Source organism: Phyllostomus discolor, chromosome 14, assembly GCF_004126475.2.
Source record: "Phyllostomus discolor isolate MPI-MPIP mPhyDis1 chromosome 14, mPhyDis1.pri.v3, whole genome shotgun sequence".
Taxonomy (NCBI): Eukaryota; Metazoa; Chordata; class Mammalia; order Chiroptera; family Phyllostomidae; genus Phyllostomus; species Phyllostomus discolor.
Window position 1 is genome coordinate 1,272,441 of NC_040916.2, and position 22,954 is coordinate 1,295,394.

The following is a 22,954-nucleotide window of genomic DNA, read 5'->3' on the forward strand; positions in this document are numbered from 1 at the left end:
CAGAGTCATTTTTAAACAGAAGCTAAGATTCATAGGGTTGAGAAACTGAGTCAACTTGAAGTAGATTTCCACTGAGGTTTCAAAAAAAATCATATTTAGTATTTATAGAAACTTACTGGATAAATTTATTTAAAATAATAGTCTGGTGGAAGCATGCCAGGAGTGTAACCCAAACTAAGAGCCTAGACATCTCTATCACAGATTTGTCCCTGGTGTTAATTTGTGAAGTTGCTTCACTTGTACAGGTTTCAAATTTCTGAACAAATCAACAAAATATAGTAGTATTAAAGATATGTTCAAGCTTTGAATCACAGAATGCTCAAACAAGAAGAGGCAATTGAGCCCTGGCTGGCATAGCTCAGTGGATTGAGCGCGGGCTGGGAACCAAAGTGTCCCAGGTTCGATTCCCAGCTAGGGTACATTCCTGGGTTGCAGGCCATAACCCCCAGCAACCGCACATTGATGTTTCTCTCTCTCTCTCTCTCTCTCTCTCTCTCTCTCTCTCTCTCTCTCTCTCTCCCCCTCCCTTCCCCCCCTCAAAATAAATAAATAAAATCTTAAAAAAAAAAGAAGAGGCAATTGCATCCAAACCTTTATTTTATAGGAGAAATAAAGGTGTGAAAAGGTAAAAGATTCACTAAAGATCAGAAAACTAGCAATTGACAGACTATATATAAAATCCATATTTCTGGATTGAGTGTACAGTATTAAGAAAAGTCAATAAAGTGTTATATCAGCCATGGGGTTCTGACACCAGGTAGTCTTTATTTTGTTTTTCTCTTTCTTTTAATAATAATTACTTATTATGAGTTTGTTCAGAGTATATATAACTGCTTTGGCCTACATCTGGTCAAAGAGCTAGCAACAAACCTGACGAGTAGCCACGCCAGATTCCAAGAGGCTGTGTTTCCTGAGTAGATTCTGTACATCAGCCAGGCCTTTCCCATAATCCTCAGAGGTAGCCTGACACTCCACCTCCTCAAGCCAGTGCTTAAGGTCTTCTGCATTATTTTCAAATTGCAGCTGCTTGTTAGCTTCATATAACTGGGTCCCTGGGAGAAGACATTAAGTATAAGACAGGTACCATGACTACTTCTTTTTTCTTATTCTATTTTTAATTGTCATTTATTTTTTAAAATATTTTTTATTTTTATTGCTGCTCAAGTACAATTTTCTGCCTTTTCTCCCCAACCCTCCAACCACTGAAGCCTTCCCCACTTTCCTCCCATTTCCACCCCCCCTTGTTATTGTTCATGTGTTTTTTAATGTATTCTTTTTTTATTTTAATTGTTGTTCAAGTACAGTTTTCTGCCTTTTACCCCTACCCAAGCCCACCCTCCCAGCCCTTCCCACTTCCTTCCCATTTTCACTGCCCCCTTGTTATTGTCCATGTGTCCTTTATACTTGTTCCTGCAAATCCTTCCCCTTTACCCCTGAAATTCCCTCCCCTCTCCCCTCTAGTCACAGTCAGCCTGTTCTCAATTTCAGTGTCTTTGGTTATATTTTGTTTGTTTGTTTGTTTTATTGACTAGGTTTCTGTTAAAGGTGAAATCATATGGTATTTGTCTTCCGCCACCTGCCTTATTTTGTTTAGCATAATGCTTTCCAGTTCCAACCAGGCTGTTGCAAAGGTTAGGAGCTCCTTCTTTCTTTCTGCTGAATAGAGTTCCACTGTGTAAATGTACCATAGTTTTTCCATCCATTCATTTACTGATGGGCACTTGGGTCACTTCCAGCACTTGGCTATGGTAAATTGTGCCTCTACAAACATTGGGGTGCATAGATTCCTTTGGATTGGTGTTTCAGGGTTCTTATGATATAATCCTAGCAGTGGAATTGCTGGGTCAAAAGACAGATCTATTTTTAGTTTTCTGAGGAAATTCCATACTGTTTTCCACAGCGGTTGTACCAGTCTGCAATCCCATCAACAGTGCACTAGAGTTCCCTTTTCTCCACAGCCTCTCCAACACTTGTTGTCTGTTGCTTTGTTTATGATGGCCATTCTGACCTGTGTGAAGTGGTATCTCATTGTGATTTCCATTTGCATCTTTCTGATAGCTAGCAATACTGAGCATCTTTTCATGTGTCTCTGGATCCTCTGTATGTCCTCCTTGAAGAAGTGCCATGATTACTTCTAATTACAAATTAATATACCTTCCATAAACTTGAGAAATTTAATATTTTGATAATCCAATGTGAAAATGTTTAGCTATCATATGTAATCATACAAGAAGCCAACTTAAATTTGTACAGCTTGGTGGTATTTGTTTTTGATAAAGTAGTGTTCTCAAAACAAAAAAACAAACAAACAGAAAAACCCAGTCAGTTCATTCCCAGTGAGGTACAGTGCTGTTGTCTTTGATTTTAAACAGACTGGGTATTTTCACATGACATTTCTTGCTTTATATTTAGACCTCCTTTTCAAAGGGATTCAAATCCAAATACTGCACTTTCCAAGATAAGTATAAAACTTAGGGTTAGTTCAATTTAAAATGTTGAATTCTCTTTTTATAGATTTTTTTCACAACTTTGTTAGCCCCTTCATAGTTTTTATTCTTCATCACAAAACATGCCCACAAATTTTTTCTTTCAAAAATTTCTAGATTATGTACACTGTTCCAAAACTTGTTATTCTATGATATCATAGGAATGATTTACAATATTTCTGTGTAGCAATTACTGTATCTGTTCATGGTGGTGAATAGTTGAAATTTCTTATTGTTATAGTCAAGTTATTTTTTTCCTAAACCAAAAATCAGAAAGTCATCAAACAAAATCAATATGCTATACCTATTCTATAATGAGGGCAAAGTCATATCTACAGAGGATGTTTAGAATAGGGAAAATATTAACAGGAGAACCTCATCATTTGTGTTAATTGTGTTATTTATGTTAATTGTGTTATTATTAATTATCCACTGGAAGAAGTGAGTTCATATATTAGTAGAAACATTCCAGTCATATGTGGAAACAAATTTAAGAGCTTACAGTACAGCCTGAGCACTTCAAAAAAGGAAAAGAGTCATCAAGCACAATTTATAAAAGCTAAATATTGTGGGAACATCACATGTGGCACTGACAATCTTATTTTAATGTTTAATTTACCTGGGTCATTATATTTTGTCATGTTTATGGAGCCAAAATATGTAAAACAATTTAAGGACACTAGTTTAAGGTGCATAGGCAATACAGAATGGTTGTTGTATATTCATTCAAGAAATAATATAAAAAGTTAAAGGGAAAAAAAAACAGAGGTAATTTCAGTAAAAAAATACTACATGTATGAAGAAAACCTAAAATTTTGTAAATATATAGTGTTATAAATTTAGGCTGAATTTCAAAAACATCATGACCAATGGAAGAAGACACAGGGAAGCAATTAAGAAGCATCTTCTCTCATTGAGGTCACCAGGTAAATTGAAGGTGATAAAGGTGAAAGTGGTTAGGTTTCAGAATCTAAAAATTAGCCTTTCAACAAAGCCTCTGCTTCTAACCTTTCTGTGCTGTAGCCTCCAACAGTTCTTTCCAGAGGCTGGCAACTTCACTCACACGAGCAGCCACACTGTCAGAGGCATAGTGACCACCCTCAATCATCTCCTGACCAGTTTTTTCCAGGTTATTGAGTAGGATCTCATTAGCTGCCAGTTCTTCTTCAAAGACTTGCTGCTTTTGAACCCGGCTCTTCAAGTTTTGTGTATCCTAAGACAAGATGGAAAAAAAAGAAAGAAGAGGAAACCATTACTTGAAGAATGAGGGGAAAACATTTCAAAAACAGCAGTTATTTCTTACTGTGTACTAAGAAGAAGATAAAAGGCAGAACTATCTTTCTGTAAGTATAGAGACAGAGAATACTTAGCAAACTCACAGGACCAATTCTTTTTTTTCTTCTTTTTTAAAAAATTATTGTTCAAGTACAGCTGTCCCCATCTTGCCTCCACCACCACCCCACTCCACACATCCCCAGCTCCCACCCTCAATTCTGCCCCTCTTTGCTTTCATTCATGTTTTCTTTATACATGTTCTTTGATGACACTACAACATTCCCCTCGCCATTATTCCTTCTACCCGCCCCTCTGGTTACTGTCAGTTTGTTCTTTATTTCAAAGTTTCTGGCTATATTTTGCTTGCTTCTTTTGTTGATTAGGTTCCACTTATATGTGAGATAATGTGGTATTTGTCTTCCACTGCATGGATTATTTCATTTACATAACGTTTTCCAGTTCCATCCTTGCTGTTGTGAAGGATAGAAAGCTCATTTTTCATTCTGCTGTGTGGTTATCCATTGTGTAAATATACCATAGGTTTTTGATGCACTCATTTACTGATGGGAACTTAGGTTTCTTCCAGCACTTGACTATTGTAAATTATACTGCTATAAACACTAGGGTGAATAGGTCCTTTTGAATTGGTGTTTCAGGATTATTAAGGTATAATCCGAGCAGTGGAATTGTAAGCTCACAATGCATCCCTATTTTTAGTTTTTTTGAGGAATTCCATACTGTTTTCTCTTTTAAAGTATATTTTATTGATTATGCTATTACAGTTTTGGCAATTTTTTTTCTCCCCTTTACCCCCCTCTGCCCTGCACCCCCAAGGACTCCAGCCTCACCCTCATTAGGTCATGCCCATGGGTTACACCTGTAAGTTGTTTGGCTTCTCTATTTCCTATACAATTCTTAACCTTTCCCCATCTATTTATGCCCACCATTTATGCTTCTTATTGCCCATACCTCCCCCTTGCACCATTCTTCCCCTGCTCCTTCCCACTGAAAATACCCCATGTGCTCTACATTTCTCTGGTTCTGTTCCTGTTCTAGTTGTTTGTTTAGTTTTTGTTTTTATGTTCAGCTGTTGGTAGTTATGAATTTGTTGTCATTTTACTGTTCATAGTTTATCTTCTTCTATTTCTTAGATAACTCCCTTTAACATTTCATATAATAAGGGCTTCGTAGTGATGAATTTCTTTAACTTAACCTTATATGGGAAGCATTTGCCCTCCAATTCTAAATGATAGCTTTGCTGGATAGAGTCATCTTGGATGTAGATCCTTGCCTTTCATGACTTCGAATATTTCTTTCCAGCCCCTTCTTGCCTGCAAGATTTCTTTTGAGAAATCAGTTGATAGTCTTAGGGGAACTCTGTAGGTAACTCTTTCCTTTCCTCTTCTTGCTTTTAAGATTCTCTTCTTATCTTTAATCTTGGGTAATGTAATTATGATGTGCCTTAATGTACTCCTCTTTGTGTCCAATGTCTTTGGGAGTCTTTGGGCTTCCTGAACTTTCTGGAAATCTATTTCCTTTGTCAAATTGGGGAAGTTTTCCTTCATTATTTATTTTAAAATGTTTTCAACTTCTTGCTCTTGTTCTTCTCCTTCTGTCACCCCTATGATTTGGATGTTAGATTGTTTAAAGTTGTCCCATAGATTTCTAATTCTCTTGTCATTTTTTAAAGTTCTTACTTCTTTATTATGTTCTGGTTGGATGTTTATTTCTTCCTCTTGTTCTAAATCCTTGATTTGAGTCCTGGTTTCCTTTTCTTCACTGTTGACTCCATCTATATTTTGCTTTATTACTCTTTGGATAGCCTTTGTTTCTTCCTTCATTTTGTGACACAGCTCAATCAATTCAGTGAGCATCCTGATTACCAGTGTTTTTAAGTCTGCATCAGATAGGTTGTCTATATCCTTGTTGCTTAGCTCTTTTTCTAGAGTTTTGATCTGTTCTTTCATTTGTGCTATATTTCTTTGCACCTGTTAAGTTGCAAGGGGAGGGGCCTTATGTATTCTCCAGAGCAGGGCAACCCTCTGTGCTATGCACAATGTTGTCTGTAGGGGAGGGGTCAGAAAGGGAACAATGTTGCTTGCTTACTATGTTCTAGCCCCACTTTCCAAGGAACTCTCCTATGAGACTGGTACTTTCTCTTATGTGGCAACTCCCACAGTATTTCTCCCACATGGTAACCCCCTTTGAGTCTTTAGTTTCCCATTCAGCCAGGCCCACCTCACCCACACAGTCTGCTGCCTTGCTGCATATCCTCTCTGCTCAGCTGCCCATCTCCCATCTCCACCCTTCCTAGTGGTCTGGATGAATGTTTCTTTAACTCTTTGGTTGTCAGAGTTCCATGCAGTTTGATTTTCTGGCACTTCTGTTTGTTTATTATTTTAAAATTGGTTGTTATCCTTCTTTTGGTTGTGTGAGGAAGTGAAGCATTTCCACCTACACCTCCATCTTGGCCAGAATTCACATACTGTTTCCCACAGTGCTTGCACCAGTCTGCCTTCCCACTGTGTACTAAGGTTTCTTTTTCTCCACAACTCTTCCTTCTATACACATGCCAGATGTGGATAATCTAGCCTTGTTTTTATTTTTACCAAGCCAGGATATTTCCTGAAGATCATTTTAAACATGGCACCTCATACAAGAAATAACAGAGCTATCATAAAGAATTAAAATTATATTCAATTTCTATCCTAGTATAGCTATCATCCATCTGTTTGCCCCATATAGAGAAGATCTGCATACCCTAAATACACTGGAACTGTAACTCCTTTACAGAACACAAGCAGATAGTGCTAATCTTAAATAATAAAAAGTAAATATAAAATAGTAGTTCTCATGGTTCTATAATGATACATTACAAAAGGGTCTGAGGTATACATTTAAGACTAAATGATAATTCAAGAAGTTCCCAAGTAACACAAACTAAAAGAAGATGGAGAAAATTTAAACCCACATTCACCTTTTCAATAATTCATGTATCTAATCCACTTACGTTAAACTGCCTTCTAAATAATTGGTTAACTTTGGACAGCTGATTTCACAATTTACATTCCTGGTTTTCTCATCTATAAAATTAGGAGTTGTTCCTTTCCAGCTACAAAGTTTTATAAATTTATATTATACCAATCCCTTATGTTGCTTTTTAGTTTTAGTAACTTCCAGTAAATTTAAGTGTATGTTGTAATTAAACACACTGTCTTTTTACTATAAGGGTGTAGAGGGGAGCAGAAAAAGTGATGAAGGGACAACAAAGAGCTAAATAAGGAGTAGTCCCTCTCTTACCCAATTCTATTTAAGGACCATTGGAAATTGTGCCGGGGGGTGGGGGGGGAGGATAATGGATAGGGTATAGGAAAACCAGAAACTAGGTTTTTGGCTCTTAACTAGATATTGCCTTAGGGAAATAATTGCCCTTCTCTGAGATTCTGTCTCCTCATCTATAAAATGAGGTTTACTATCTGAACACTATGGTCCTTTCAGCTTAAAGACTGTAATTCCATGAAACTAAGTTCTGATGGATATGCCAAGGGTTAAAAAACCCTACGTACCTTATAATCTTCATCATCTGCCAACTTTTTCTTCTTGTTGATCCAGTTCTTCAGGTCATCTGAGTCCTGATACAGTTGCTGTAGACACAATGAATCCTCCAGCAATCTTCGTCGAGTGGCAGCCCTTTCACGTAGGGCATCCCGCCGAGCCAACAGCTACAAAACATGAGCAAACTCATTGTCAGCTAAACAAAGTGAGGACATATGAGATTCATTATTCATATTGGTCAAGGTACCCTCAACACTCTCCTTAACACTAATGCACAGACGGGCACATATGAGCTATTGAACATACCCCATCCCGGAGAGCAGCAATATTCTCTGAATCATAATGATTATTCCCAATCAGCCTGGTTGCAGTCTTGTCTAATGTCTGAAAAACAAAACAAAACAAGACAAAACAGGGTTGTTTTACTTCAGCAACTGCTGAGTTTGTGGCCACAGTTTGGGAAGGTAGTTGAAGAAGGACTCATGGTATAGTTGAAGAGGTCCTACCTCTAATTTCTGTTATGAATTGTATTTCAAAATGTAGACTTCAGGTAAGTCAGTTACCTTTTCTGTGTGTGTGTGTGTGTGTGTGTGTGTGTGTGTACACACATAATAGCAGATTAATTCTGATGTCACAAGGTGAATATGTGATCTATTCTTACATTTTTAAAAGCAAGTACTATTAATATAGCCATGTCCAATGGTCAGTCCATCAATCTATCTATTTATCTATGATCTAACATGTATATATGCATTTATATCTAGTAGTATAGTTATATCTATATCTATATTCCTACCTACATGAATAGAGGAGTCAAAATTGTAAAGGTAATTTTTAAAATATTTATTTAATTTACAGTCAACATTTAATATCATGCTGTATTAGTTTCAAGTGTACAGCATAATGATTAGACAGTTATATAATTTACAAAGATAATTCTAGTACTACCTCTTGATAATTGTAGTAACCACCTGGTACCATACAAACTTATTAAAATATTGTTGACTATCTATACTATGCTGAACTTTACATCCCCATGACCATTATGTAACTACCAATTTGTATTTATTAATCTCTTTAATTTTTCATTTAGTTCCCTATCTCTCCCCCATCTGGCAATCATCAGTCTGTTCTCTGTATCTCTGAGTTTGTATCAAATTTGTTTGTTTATTGATTCTGTACTTTAGATTCCACACATAAGTGAAATTATATGGTCAGTCTTTCTCTGACTGACTTAGTTCATTTAGCAATATACACTCTAGGTCCATCCATGCTGTTGCAAATGGTAATACTTCATTTTTTATGGACAAGTAATACTTCATTGTATATATGAACCAAGTGTTCATTATCCACTCATCTACTGATGTGCATTTGGGTTGCTTCTATATCTTGGTTATTGTAAATAATTATGAAGTCCATATAAAAGAGCATATGTTCTTTTGAATTAGTGTTTTGAGTTCCTTCATATATATACACCTAGAAGTGGAATCATACAATTTCTGGATCATACAATAGTTCTATTTTATTTTATTTTATTTTACTTTATTTTTAATTAAGTATGTGTTATTAATTATGCTAATACAGTTGTTCTATTTTTCTCCTTTGCCCCTATCCACCCAGTACCCTCATTCCCTACAGGGATCCCCCAGTTAGTTCATATCCATGGGTTGTACATATGAGATTTTTGGCTCCTCCATTTCCCATACTATATTTAACACTCTGAGTTATTTTGTACCTACCAAGTTTGATGCTTATTCCCTGTATCATTTTCCCCATTCTCCCCTTCTCCCTCCCAAATGATAACCCTCCATGTGATCTCCATTTCTATGATTCTTTTCCTGTTTTGTTTGTTTAACTTTGTTTTTATTTTTTTTTAGATTCAGTTGTTGATAGTTGTGAGTTTGTCATTTTACTGTTCACAGTTTTGATCTTATTCTTACATAAGTCCCTTTAACATTTCATATAATAAAGCCTTGGTAATGATGAACTCCTTTAACTTTACCTGCTCTGATAAGCATTTCTTCTGCCCTTCCATTCTAAATAATAGCTTTGCTGGATAGAGTAATCTTAGATGTGGGTCCTTCCTTTTCATAACTTGAATACTTCTTTCCAGCCCCTTCTTTCCTGCAAGGTTTCTTTTGAGAAATCAGCTGATAGTCTTATGGGAACTCCCCTATAGGTAACGCTCTGCTTTTCTCTTGAGGCTTTTAAGATTCTTGCTTTATCTTTAATGTTTGGAATTTTAATTATGATGTTCTTCAGTGTGTACTTCTTTGATTCCAACTTGTTTGGGACTCTATGAGTTTCCTGGACTTGTATGTCTATTTCCTTTGCCAAATTAGAGTTTTCCTTCATTATTTGTTCAAATAAGTTTTTAGTTTCTTGCTCTTCCCCTTCCCCTTCTGGCACCCTTATGATTCAGATGTTGATATGTTTAAAGATGTCTCAGACATCTTTAAGCCAGTCCTCATTTTTCTAAGCCAGTCCTCATTTTTTTTTAATTATTTTTCTTCATTGTGTTCCAGGTGAATGTTTATGTCTTCCCCTTTTCCAAATTGTTCATTTGAATCCCAGCTTCCTTCCCTTCACTGTTGGTTCCCTTTATATTTTTCTTCATTTCACTTTGTATAGCCTTCACTTCTTCCTTTATTTTGTGGCTATCCTCAATAATTTCTCTGAGCATCCTGATCACCAGTGTTTTAAACTCTGCATCTGATAGGCTACCTATCTTCTTGTTGCTTATTTCTTTTTCTGGAGTATTGATCTGTTCTTTCATTTGTACCACATTTATTTTCTCTTTTTAAAAGATTTTATTTTTAGAGAAAGGGGAAAAGAAGGAGAAAGAGAGTAAGAAAAACATCAATGTGTGGTTGCCTCTTGCATGTCCCCTACTGGGGACCTGGCTTGCAACCCAGGCATGTGCCCTGACTAGGAATTGAACTGGTGACCCCTTGGTTCAAACACCAGCCCTCAGTCCACTGGGCCTCACTAGCTAGGGCTGGTGTGGCTCATATTTCTTTTTCTTTTCTATTCAGCAGCCTCCCTTGTTTCTGTGTACTAGGTAGTGCTGCTTTGACTCTGTCTTGGCACAACTGTTATGTTGTAAGGGACAGAGCTTTAGGTATTTGCCAGGGTGGGGAAATCTACTTCACTGCTTTGTGGTACTGTGTGGGGGAGGGGTCAGAGAGGGAAAAATGCTGCTTGATCGGCCCTCACCCCATTTATAGTCATTTCCCCCACTTCCCATAAACAACTGGCACCCTTCTCACTGCTGCCCTGGTTCTGATTTCCTGAGTGGGGGGTAGTTTGTGTATGTCTAGGACCCTGTGGACCCTTTAAACAGACTGTCTTGAGGGACCAGCAGTTTCTGTGGGAAGCTGCTACCCCAGCCTCCACAGGTTTTTATAGCCTCGGGTTATAAGGCTTTATTTACCTGGCACTAGAATCCTGGGCTGTGTGGTATGGCCTGAGCCTGGGATTGCTCACTCCTCCGTTGTTCCTCCCAGTTTTTATCCACTGCACATGAACGTGGGACCACCCATTCTGCCAGCTACCACCACTGTTGTCTCATTGCTGTCTTGCCATGCCACACTGTGTCCTCTCTGCCCCTGCTTCCTGTCTCTGCCCCTCCTACCTATCTTGATGAATATATCCTCTTTAACTCTTTGGTTGCTGGACTTCCACATGCTTTGATTTTCTGGCATTTCTGATTGTTTTTTGTTTTCACATTGGTTGTTATGTTTCTTATATTAGTGTGAGGAGGTGAAGTGTATATACCTCTGCTTCCATTTTGGCAGGAAATACAATCGTTCTATTTTAATTTTTTTAAGAACTTCCATGATGTTTTCCATAGTGGCTGCACCAATGTGCATTCCCACCAACAGTGCAGCAGAGTTTCTTTTGACCATGAAATATCTTTCAATTTCTTTATCTACATTTTTGCCAAATTTTGTTTATTGATTTGTTGATGACAGCTATTCTGACAGATATGACGTGATATATTATTATACTTTTAATGTGGAATTCTCTGATGATTAGTGATCTTGAACAGCTTTCGTATGTCTATTGGACATCTGTATGTCTTCTTTGGAGAAGTGTCTATTTATGTCCTTTACCATTTTTTACTTGGATTCTTTGTTTTTTGGTGTTGAGTTATATGACTTGTTTATAACTTTTGGTTATTAACCCTGATAAATGCATTACTACAGAATATTGTCTTACATTCAGAAGGCTGCCTTTTTGTTGTTACTATATTAAAATTAGTTTGATGTACTTATTTATTTTTCTTTTTGTTTACCTTGCACAATGAGATATATCAGCAAAAAGTATATAGCTAGATTAAATGTCAGAGATTTTACTGCCTATGTTTTATTCTGAGAGTTTTATAGTTTTGAATATTACAGTTAACTCTTTAATTCATTTTGAATTTATTTTTGTATATAGTGTAAGAGGGCGATATAGATTAAATTTTTTCATGTACCCATCCAATTTTCTCAACGCCATTTTTTGAATAGAGAGTCGTTTCCCAATTGTATGTTCTGGACTCCATTGTCAAATATTAATTGACTATGAAGGTGTGGGTTCATTTCTGGGCTCTGTATTCTGTTTTGTTGATTTATGTGTCTATTTTTATACCAGTGCCATGCTGTTTTGATTACTATAGTTTTGTAGTACAGTTTAATATCAAAAAGTGGTATACCTACAACTTTGTCCCTTTTTTTTCAAGATTGCTGTGGTTATTGATCAGGATCATTTGTGGTTTCATATAAATTTGGAATTATTTGTTCTAGTTCTCTGAAAAATTCCATTGGTATCTTCATAGGAATTGTATTAAATCTATAGATTGCTTTGAGTAGTATGAACATTTTAATAATGTTAATTCTTCCTCTCTTTAAGCACAGTATATGCTTCATTTATTTGTTTGCTCTTCGTTGAAAGAGTTATTTTTATATTTTGTATATAAACCCTTTGTCAGAGCTATTCTTTTAAAACATCTTCTCCAATTTGGTTGGTTACCTTTCTATTTTGTTGATGGTTTCATTTACTGTGCAGAAGCTTTTTAGTTGGATAGAGTCCCTATTGCCTTTGCTTTATTTGCTTTTGAGGTCAAATTCATAAAATCTTTTCAAAGACCAAAGCCTATAAATTTAATATTTACGCTTTTTATGTAATTTATTCTTTCAGTTCCTATAGTTAGGTGTTTGATCCATTGTGAAATAATTTTTGTATATGGGGACAAACAGTAGACTTTTCTCTATTGTATGTTTTTTGGATTCTTTGTTGAAAATTATTTGCCCATATTCATGTGGGTTTATTTCTGTCCTCTCATTTGTGGCCCATTGATCTGTGTGTCTGTTTTCCTGCCCATACCAGGTTGTTTTGAATACTGTTGCTTTGCAGTATATTTTGAAGTCAGGGAGTGTAATGCCTCTGTCTTTGATATTTTTTTGCATGATTGTTTGGCTGTTTGAGGTGTTTTGTAGTTCTATATAAATCTTATGACTTGTTGCTCTATTCTTCAAAAATGCTATTGAGATTTTAATAGGGATTGAATTAAATCTGCATATTGTTTTGGATAATATGGCCATTTTAGCTATTTTTATTCTTCCAGTCCATGACCATGAAATATCTTTCAATTTCTTTGTGCTCTTTTCAATCTCTTCTAATGCTTAGTAGCTTTCAATATCTAGTTCCTTTACATGTTTTGTTAAGTTTATTTTTAGGTATTTTATTCTTTTCATTGCAATTGCAAATAGAATATTTTTTTCCACTCTTTCTCTGAAATTTCATTTTTAACATAGGAATGCAATGGCACTTTGTACACTGATTGTTATTATTATTATTATGCAACTTTACTGTAATTGTTTATTGTTTCTAATAGATTTTTATTGGAATCTTTAGGGTTTTTTATATAAAGGATCATTTCATCTGTGAAAAGTGAAAATTTACTTCTTCATTCCCAATTTGGATGCCTTTTCTTTCTCTCTGTTGCCTGATTGCTCTACACTATATTGAATAAGAGTGGTGAGAGTAGATATACTTTTCTAGTTACATATATGACAGCAAAAGTTTTCAGTTTTACACCATTAATTATGATATTAGCTGAGGGTTTGTCATATATGCCCTTTAATTTTTATATTTATTTATTTTTATTGTTTATGCTATTACAGTTGCTTGCATTTTTTTTCCTTTCCTTACCACCATCCAGTCCCATCCTTTTTCCTCCTTAAGTTATCCCCCATTTTTTTTTCATGTCCACAGGTTGTGCATAAATATTCTTTGGTTAACCCCTCACCACCTCTCATCCTATTTCTCCCTCTGTTCTGGCAGCTGTCAGTTTCATGCATCTGAGCTTCTGTTACTGTTTTGTGTATTAGTTTATTGTGTTCATTAGATTCCAAATATATGTAAGATCAGGTGGTATTAGTCTTTTACTGACTGGCTTAATTCACTTAGCATAATATTCTCCAGGTCCATCCATGCTGTTGCAAAATGTAAGAGTTTCTTCTTTTTTACTGCTGCATAGTATTCCATTATGCAAATGTACCAGGGATTTTTTTATCCACTCATCTAATGATGGGCACTTAGGCTGTTTCCATATCATGGCTATTGTAAATAACACTGCTATGAACATGTACATATACTTTTCATATGTATGCAGGCATGTATATTTTTTGTATTGGTGTTTTGAGATCCTTAGGATATATTCCCAGAAGTGGAATTTCCAGGTCAAAAGAGAATTGTATTTTTTTATTTGTTGTGAATATCCACATTGTTTTCCACTGTGGCTCTATCAGACTGCATCGCCTGCAAATAGTGCACTAGGGTTCTCTTTTCTCCATACCCTTGCCAATAGTAGTTGTTTGTTGATTTATTGATAGTAGCTATTCTGCAAGTAATATCTCATTGAGGTTTTAATTTGCATTTCTCTGATGATTAGTGGTGTTGAACATTTTTCTATGTCTATGGGTCCTCTGTTTTTCTTTTTTGGAGAAGTGTCTATTTAGGTTTTTTTACCTATTTATTCTTTTTTTCTATTTTTAATTGTTCTTCAATTACAGTTGTTCCCATTTTTACCCCATTCCTCTACCCTGTCCTATCCACCCCCACCTCCCACATCCAATCCTCCCCCTATTGTCTTTTTCTATGGGTCCTTTATGCATGTTCCTTGATGACCCTTCCCCTTCTTCACTCCATCATACCCCTCCTCCCTCACCTTTGGTTACTGTCAGTTTGTTCTTTATTTCCATGTCTCTGGTTATATTTGGCTTGCTTGTTTGTTGTGTTGTTTAGGGTTGTTTCTCTTCCTGGTTGAATTGTATTAGTTATTTGTATATATTGGAGATTAAAACCTTATGAGAAGCATCATTGGTGAAAGTGGATATATGGCCTTTATTATGTTGAGATACATTCTTTCTATAACCATTTTACTGAGTGTATTAATCATAAATGGATGTCTTTTTTCTACCCTCACCCAAAGAAAATTTTTTGTCATTACTCTTTAAAGAGAAGGAGGAAGAGGAAGAGAAAAACATTTATGTGAGAAAGAAGCATCAATCAGTTGCCTCCTGTACATGCCTGGACCAAGGATCGGACATGCTGGAACTGGGATTGTACACTTTCAAACAGAGGACTGAGCCTTTAATCTAGGTCCTGACCGGGAATCAAACCAGCAGCATTTCTGTTATGGGATGACTCTCCAACCAACTGATCTACACTGGCCAAGGCACAAAGGGATATTTTAACTTATCAAATGCTTTTCCTGCATCTATTGATATAATTATATCATTCATCACTTATTTTGTGAATGTGATGTATTACATAGATTGATTTGTGCATGTTGAACAATCTTTGTGCCCCTGAAATGAATCCCACTTTGGTTGTAATGTATGATTTTTGTGTCTATCATTGTACTTGATTTGCTAAGATTTTCTTCAAGGTTTTTTTTGCATCCATATTCATTTTGATTTTTTGTGTTATCCTTGCCAGGTTTTGGTATCGGGGTTATGTAGCTGTCATAAAATGTGTAAAGAAATATTGTCTCTTGTTCTATATATTTGAAAGAGATAAAAAAGAATAGATATCAAAACTTCTTTGGATGTTTGGTAGAATTTACTAGTGAAGCCAGTTGGTTCTCGACTTTTACTTTGGGGGGGCTGTTGATGGTTGTTTCAATTTTCTCACTGTTGATCAATCTATTTAGAATTCCTAGTTCTTTGTGATTCACCCAGGAAGGTTATATATTTCTAAGCACTTATCTATTTCTCCTAGGTCATTGAATTTTGTGCCATATAGTAATTCATAATATTCTTTTATGGTCCTTTGTATTTCTGTGGTGTCTACAGTAAATTCTCTTTCATTTCTGAATTTGGTAATTTGAATCAATCTCTCTCTCCTCTCCTCTCCTCTCCTCTCCTCTCCTCTCCTCTCCTTCTCTCTCTTTATCTCTAGAGGGAACTTTTTAAAAGAATCAGCTCTATCCTTGGCTGGGTGACTCAGGTGGTTGGAGTGTGATCCTGTGCACCAAAAGGTTGCAGGTTAGATCTCCATTCAAGTCACATACTTATATTGTATGTTTTAGCCCCATTTGGGGTTCATATGAAAGGCAACCAATCACTGTCTCTCTCTTAACTTAAAAAATAAAAGAGATCAAAGATGTTGGCAGGATAGGTGGGAGTGTACTCCACTTCCCCCTGCACACAGGTAAAACACCTAGCCGATCTAGTGAAGAACAGAGTGAACAGCCAACAGTACACCAGTATATATGAAGATTAGAGACCAAAAATTGTAGAGGACATTAAAAAATCAAATGGTAAGGAGAGTGGTTCAGGACAATAAGGTCCTTGGGACAGCACAGGGACCAGGAGGGCTGCAGCCCCATGTCCGGCACCCACCGGGTCTGCCACAGGGTTCTTGGAAGAGAGCCAGTAAATCGCTCCCTCCCCTGCCAAAAAGGTTTGAGCAAAACTAGGAGAGAATGGGTTGCTGGAAGGTGCAGAGATGGGAATAAGGATGAAGTGGCAAACACACAGGGGCTGTGAGCACCCATGGAGACTGTGGACATCAGCTTGGGAGAGTTGAGAGTTGGGCCATGATGTTCCCTGACCTAGATATTCCCCAGTCTAGTTTAAGAGGTGCGTGGTGTGAGAGGACAATCCCTTGTATGGAGGGACAGGCTTGGGCAGGAGGAATTTCTCAAAAATAAAAAGTGAAAAAAGAGACACTTGGGGGCTGTTTAGGGGATTCTCCTGCAGCAGCTGCTCCGGCCTCCTCCTCATCAAGCTGTGCAGCACTCCAGAGGTGGCATGGAAGGCCCCATGCTTATACCAGAAGCCTGGGGACAGTGTGTGCCAGAACCTGTGGGACTGGAGGCTGCTGGGGAACTAGATTAGAGGCTAGCCAATCAGGAAGGGAAAAAATCAGAACCAATCCCCTCTCAGCCTGCTGCTGCCAGGAAGGCCAGCAGAACTGGCTTGGTTAGTTTGAAGCCAGCAGGAGGCTTTTCTTTTTCCAGTAATTCTTTATTTACATATTTATCTATTTTAATTCCCACAAGTGAGACAATAAAACTTGGAGCTATGAAAAGACTGAAGTTGGACCCAAAGAAAAGTCATCCCAACAACTGTGATGGTGAGACAAATTTCACTTTGCTACTCCAGAGAACTTACAAGTTATTGTATACATGTATTATTATTTTTTTATTATTCTTATATCTTTCACTGTATTAGTATTTTTATATTCCTTTTCTTTCTGTTTAGTCTTCTTGGCTTGACTGGGTAAATTGCATTGTTTGGCTGTTTTTCCTTGTTCTCTCTTTCATACTGTATTGTTCATTTATTGTCTCTCACTTCACATGTGTTCCATTACCACACTATTGTAGGTCCTATACTTCCTATTCTTGTTTTCCAGATCACATAGATTCTGTCATATGATTGTTGCTCCATTATCATTGTAAATAATAGCTGTTTCATACAATTATAAATACTCCACAGCACCCCTCCCAAATCTTAGCCCACTTCACTGTTTCCTAAGTAATAAGATCATTATTACTGTTGTGGTTAATATTATTATTCTCTCACACACTACACCCATTTTCTATCTTTTACTCTCACTATACCTCATAATCTGACCTCCCACAAGCTCAATCATTTCTAGATCCAACTCACAATCCTTCCCCCACCAACAAGAGTCTTATCTTCTTTCCACCTTACTAAAAAGTGACTACTTGGGTGAGATATCATGGTTAACACTATACATATCCAAGAGATCGCCTATCTCTTCTCTACAGGGTGGTACATTAAATATCATAGAATATACTCTTGCTGTCTTAAACCATTTCTCCTTCCCCTCTAACTGATCACAAAAATGAGTATATGGAAGCTGTGGACACAAGGATACCTGCTGGAAGAGGAAACCCAACAGTAAAGGAATCACCAAAAGATAACAAAAGAACATAAAGGTGAGAGAGGGAGTGGAAGCCACACTAACTTAACCCAAGACCTTTCTGAAAATACAACTAAATAGTGGAGATATACAAACAACTGAACAACAACAAGAGAGAATCATCAAAACCTCATACACATAAAAGAAACAGTTTCAACACAATCTGCCCACACATGCACAATAAAATGCAAGAGGTAGTGGACAGAGTAACCATCAGCTAACCAGCAGGTGGGAAGGACCCACCAAAGAAAGACCCAAAAACAATCAAAACCCAAAGACATACAGAGAGCCAACATAAATGACAGCCCAAGACAAGAGAGCTCAGGAAATAAAGGAGACTGTACCACTGAATCTCACAGGTCTTCTACCACAGAAGTTCACACCATAAACACAGGAAGTCAGAAGAGATCAGTTTAAGAAGCACAGGTTAACAAGAAGAGTCTCAAAAACAATGGGAAGACAAAGAAACGACCCCAAATGAAAGGAAAGAAAGAAGCCCCAGAAAGAATACTAAATAAAATGGAGGCAACTCAACTATCAGATATTGAGTTCACAGCAATGGTTATCAGTAAGCTCAAAGAGCTCACAGAGAATTACTACAAACTGCAGGGAAACTACAATGAACTCACTGCAAGCTATATCAACATGAAAAGGGAAATATAAACTATCAACAAGGGCCAAGAGGAAATGAAGAATACAATTTCTGAACTGAAGAACACAGTAGAAGGAATCAAAAGAAGACTAGATGAAGCAGAGGATTGGATCACCAAGATGGAAGATGAGGTGGAAAAAAGCACCCAGAATAAGCAAGAAAAGGAAAAGAGGCACAGAAAGAATTAAGAAAGGTTAAGAGAAATGCAGGACAACATGAAATGTAACAATATTCATATAATAGGGACATCAGAAGGAGAAGAACAAGAGATACAAAACCTGTTTGAAAATGTAATGATGGAAAATTTCCTAATGCGATGACAGAAAAAAATAATACAAATAAAGGAAACACAGAGGGCCCCAATCAAGAGAAACCCAAAGAGGCCCACTTCAAGACACATCATCATTAAAATGGCAAAATTCCAAGATAAAGAGAGAATCCTAAAGGCAGAAAGGAAAAAAACAGGCAGTAATGTACAAGAGAGCCCTGATAAGACTAGCAGCTGAATTCTAAATGAAAATGCTCCAAGCCAGAAAGGAATGGCAAGAATATTCCAAGTAATAAAAACCAGAGGCCTGCAACCAACACCACTCTATCCAGCAAGGCTCTCAATTAAATGGAAGGCCAAATAAGAAGCTTCCCAAACAAAAGAAGTCTCAAAGAAAATAATTCCTCCAAATCAGCTCTGCAGGAGATATTAAAGGATTGCTTTAAGAAAGGAAAAACAGTGAGAGAGGAACACAGGTACAAAAATATGGCAATGAATAAGTACCTATCAATATTAATTTTAAATGTAAATGGATTAAATGCCCCAATTAAAAGACACAGAATAGAAGAATGGATAAGAAAACATGACCCACACATATGTTGCCTACAGTTGACCCACCTCAGAACAAAACAACTACACAGACTGAAAGTGAAGGGCTGGAAACAAATATTCCAAGCAAATGGACAGGAAAGAAAACCCAGGGTAGCAATACTCATATCAGACAAAATAGACTTCCAAAAAAGGGCCATAAAGAGAGACCCAGCAGGACACTTAATAATACTCAAGGGAAGAATCCACCAAGAAGACATAAACATTGTAAATATATATGCACCAAACATGGGAGCACCCAAATACATAAAGAAAATCTCAAATGATTTCAAGAAAGATATTGACAGCAACACAATTATAGTAGGGGAGTTTAACACCCCACTGTCAAAAATGGACAGATCTTTCAAACAAAATATCAACAAAGATATTGTGGCATTGAAAAATGCCCTAGATTAAATGGACTTAACTGATATATAGAGAGCCTTTCATCCCAAAGAACCAAAATACACATCGTTTTCAAAAGTACATGGAACATTGTCAAAGATAGACCACATGATAGGACATAAAACAAGCCTCAAAAAATTCAAGAAAATTCAAATCATATCAAGCATTTTCTCTGACCACAAGGGAGGGAAACTAAAAACCAACCTCAAGAAAAAAAATGCCAAAACAGTCAAAATTGTGGAGATTGAATACCATGCTATTAAACAACAAATGGGTCAAGAATAAGATTAGGGAAGAAATAAAAAAGTCACTGGAAACAAATGAAAATGAACTCACAACAAGCCAAAACAAATGGGACACAGTAAAACGCATTCCTGAGAGGGAAGTTCACAGTAATACAGCTCTACCTAAAAAAGATAGAAACATTTCAAATAAACAATCTAACCCTACATTGACAAGAACTCGAGGAACAACAACAAAGACAGCCCAGAGCAAGTAGAAGGAAGAGAATAACCAAGATCAGAGCAAAATTAAATGACATAGAAACTAAAAACACAATTCTAAGAATCAATAAATCCAGGAGCTGGTTCTTTGAAAAGATAAACAAAATTGATAAGCATTTAAGCAGGCTGATCAAGAAAAAAAGAGAGAGGACCCAAATAAACACAATCAGAAATGAAAGAGGAGACATTGCAACTGATACCACAGAAACACAAAGGATTGTAAGGAATTACTGTAAACAACTATATGCCAAGAAACTTGAAAGCCTTGATGAAATGGAGAAATTTCTTAAAAAATATAGCCTTCCAAAACTCAATGAAGAAGAAGCAAAAAACCTGAACAGACCAATAACAACTGATGAAATTGAGACAGTAATCAAAAAGTTTCTGACACACAAAAGCCCTGGACCAGATGGTTTCACAGGAGAAATTTACAAAGCATTTAAGGGAGAGCTAACTCCATCCTCCACAGATAACTCCAAAAATTCAAGAAGAGGGAAGATTCCCAAACTCTTTTTATGTAGCCAGCATCATCCTAATACCCAAAACAGATAAAGACACAACAAAGAAAGAAAACTTCAGGCCAATATTGCTGGTGAACATAGATGCTAAAATCCTCAACAAAATACTTGCAAACCACATCCAGCAATACATTAAAAAGATCATACACCATGATCAAGTATGATTCATCCAAGGGATGCAAGGATGGTACAACATTTGCAAATCAATAAATATAATACACCACATAAACAAAATGAAAGACAAAAATCACATCATCATATCAATAGATGTGGAAAAAGCATTTGCTAAGATACAACACCAGTTTATAATAAAAACACTCAGCATTTCTCAACATAATAAAGGCCATATATGACAGACCTAGAGCCAACATCATACTCAATGGACAAAACCTTAGATTTTTCCCACTAAGATCAGGAACAAGAGAAGGATGCCCATTGTCACCACTCCTATTCAACATAATACGAGAAGTCCTAGCCACAGAAATTAGACAATAAAAAGAAATAAAACACATGAAAATTGGGAAGGAGGAAACGAAACTGTGATTGTTTGCAGATAAAATGACAGTATACATACAAAATCCTATAGACTCCATCAAAAAACTACTTGACCTAATCAATGAATTTGGCATAACATCTGGATACAAAGCCAATACTCAGAAATCAAGGCATTTTTGTACACCAACAATGAAACATCAGAAATAGAAATCAGAAAAAAAAATTCCAATGATAGAGCAGCAAGAAAAATAAAGTACCTAGGCATAAACCTAACCAAGGAGGTAAAAGACCTGTACTCAGAAAACAATACAACACTCAAGAAAGAAATTAAGAAAGACACAAACACATGGAAGCATATGCCATGCTCATGGTTTGGAAGAATTAACATCATCAAAATGACCATACTACCCAAAGTGATTTATAGATCCAATGCAATCACTATTAAAATACCCATGACGTATTTCACAGATATAGAACAAACATTTCAGAAATTTATATGGAATGACAAACGACCCTGAAAAGTTGCAGCAATTTTGGGAAAGAGGAACAAAGCAGGACAAGTCACAGTACTTGATATCAAATAGTATTGCAAGGCCACTGTAATCAAAACAGCATGGTAATGGCATAAAAACAGGCACATAGACCAATGGAACAGAACAGAGAGCCCAGAAATAAACCCAATTCTCTACAGTCAATTAATGTTTGACAAAGGGGGAATAAGCATAAAATGGAGCAAAAATATCCTCTTCAACAAATTTTGTTGGAAGATCTGAACAACCACATGCAAAAAAATAAAACTCAATCACCAACTTACACCATACACAAAAATAAATTCAAGGTGGATAAAAGTCTTAAATATAAGGTGTAACACCATAAAAGTCCTAGAGTCAGGAAAATCTCAGACCTTCCATCCAGCAACATCTTCACAGATATATCCCCTAAAGCAAGGGACATAAAGGAAAGAATAAACACATGGGACCTCATGAAATTAAAAAGCTTCTTCATGGCTAAAGACAACAGCATTAAATGAAAAGAGAACCAACTATTTGGGAAAACATATTTGTCAACGATACCTCAGACAAGGGTTTGATCTCCAAAATATATAAATACATGACTCCACTCCAGGAAGACAAAAAAAATCAATTAAAAAATGGGCAAAATTGTGCTGCTATGAACATAGGCATGCATAGGTTCTTTTGATTGATGTTTCAGGGTTCTTAGGATATAATCCTAGCAATGGAATTCCTGGGTCAAAAGGTAGATCTATTTTTAGCTTTCTGAGAAAATTCCATACTGTTTTCCATAGTGGTTGTACCAGTCTACAATCCCACCAACAGTGCATGATTTACAATAGCCAAGTGTTGGAAGCAAGCTAGGTGCCCATCAGTAAATGAATAGATAAAAAAACTATGGTATATTTACACAATGGAATTCTATGCAGTAGAAAGAAAGAAGGAGATCCTACCCTTTGCAACAGCATGATGGAACTGGAAAGCATGCTAAGGGGAATAAGCCAGGCAGTAAAAGACAAATACTATATGATCTTACCTTTAACAGGAACCTAAACAACAAAACAAAGCCATTAGCCATCACTAGCCATCGGAGAGTTGCAAATTAAAACCACAATGAGATACCACTTCACACCTGTCAGAATGACCAACATAAACAAATCAACAAACAAGTGTTGGAGAGGATGCAGGGAAAAGGGAACCCTAGTGCATTGTTGGTGGGAATGCAGACTGGTGCAGCCACTGTGGAAAGCAGTA

The 22,954-nt window shown here is 36.6% G+C and overlaps 1 protein-coding gene across 2 annotated transcripts in view; it reads right to left on the reverse strand.

The window, feature by feature from the left end:
- The window catches only part of SPTA1 (spectrin alpha, erythrocytic 1), a 185,993-nt gene that overhangs the window by 129,045 nt on the left and 33,994 nt on the right, over positions 1 to 22,954 (reverse strand). For both annotated transcript variants that reach the window (XM_036015014.1, XM_036015013.1), the window contains exons 13-16: positions 7,623 to 7,700; positions 7,328 to 7,483; positions 3,495 to 3,699; positions 871 to 1,052 (exon numbers count right to left, since the gene is read on the reverse strand). In XM_036015014.1, the coding sequence (XP_035870907.1) occupies positions 871 to 1,052; positions 3,495 to 3,699; positions 7,328 to 7,483; positions 7,623 to 7,700 (621 nt within the window). The remainder of the gene's footprint in view (positions 1 to 870; positions 1,053 to 3,494; positions 3,700 to 7,327; positions 7,484 to 7,622; positions 7,701 to 22,954) is intronic.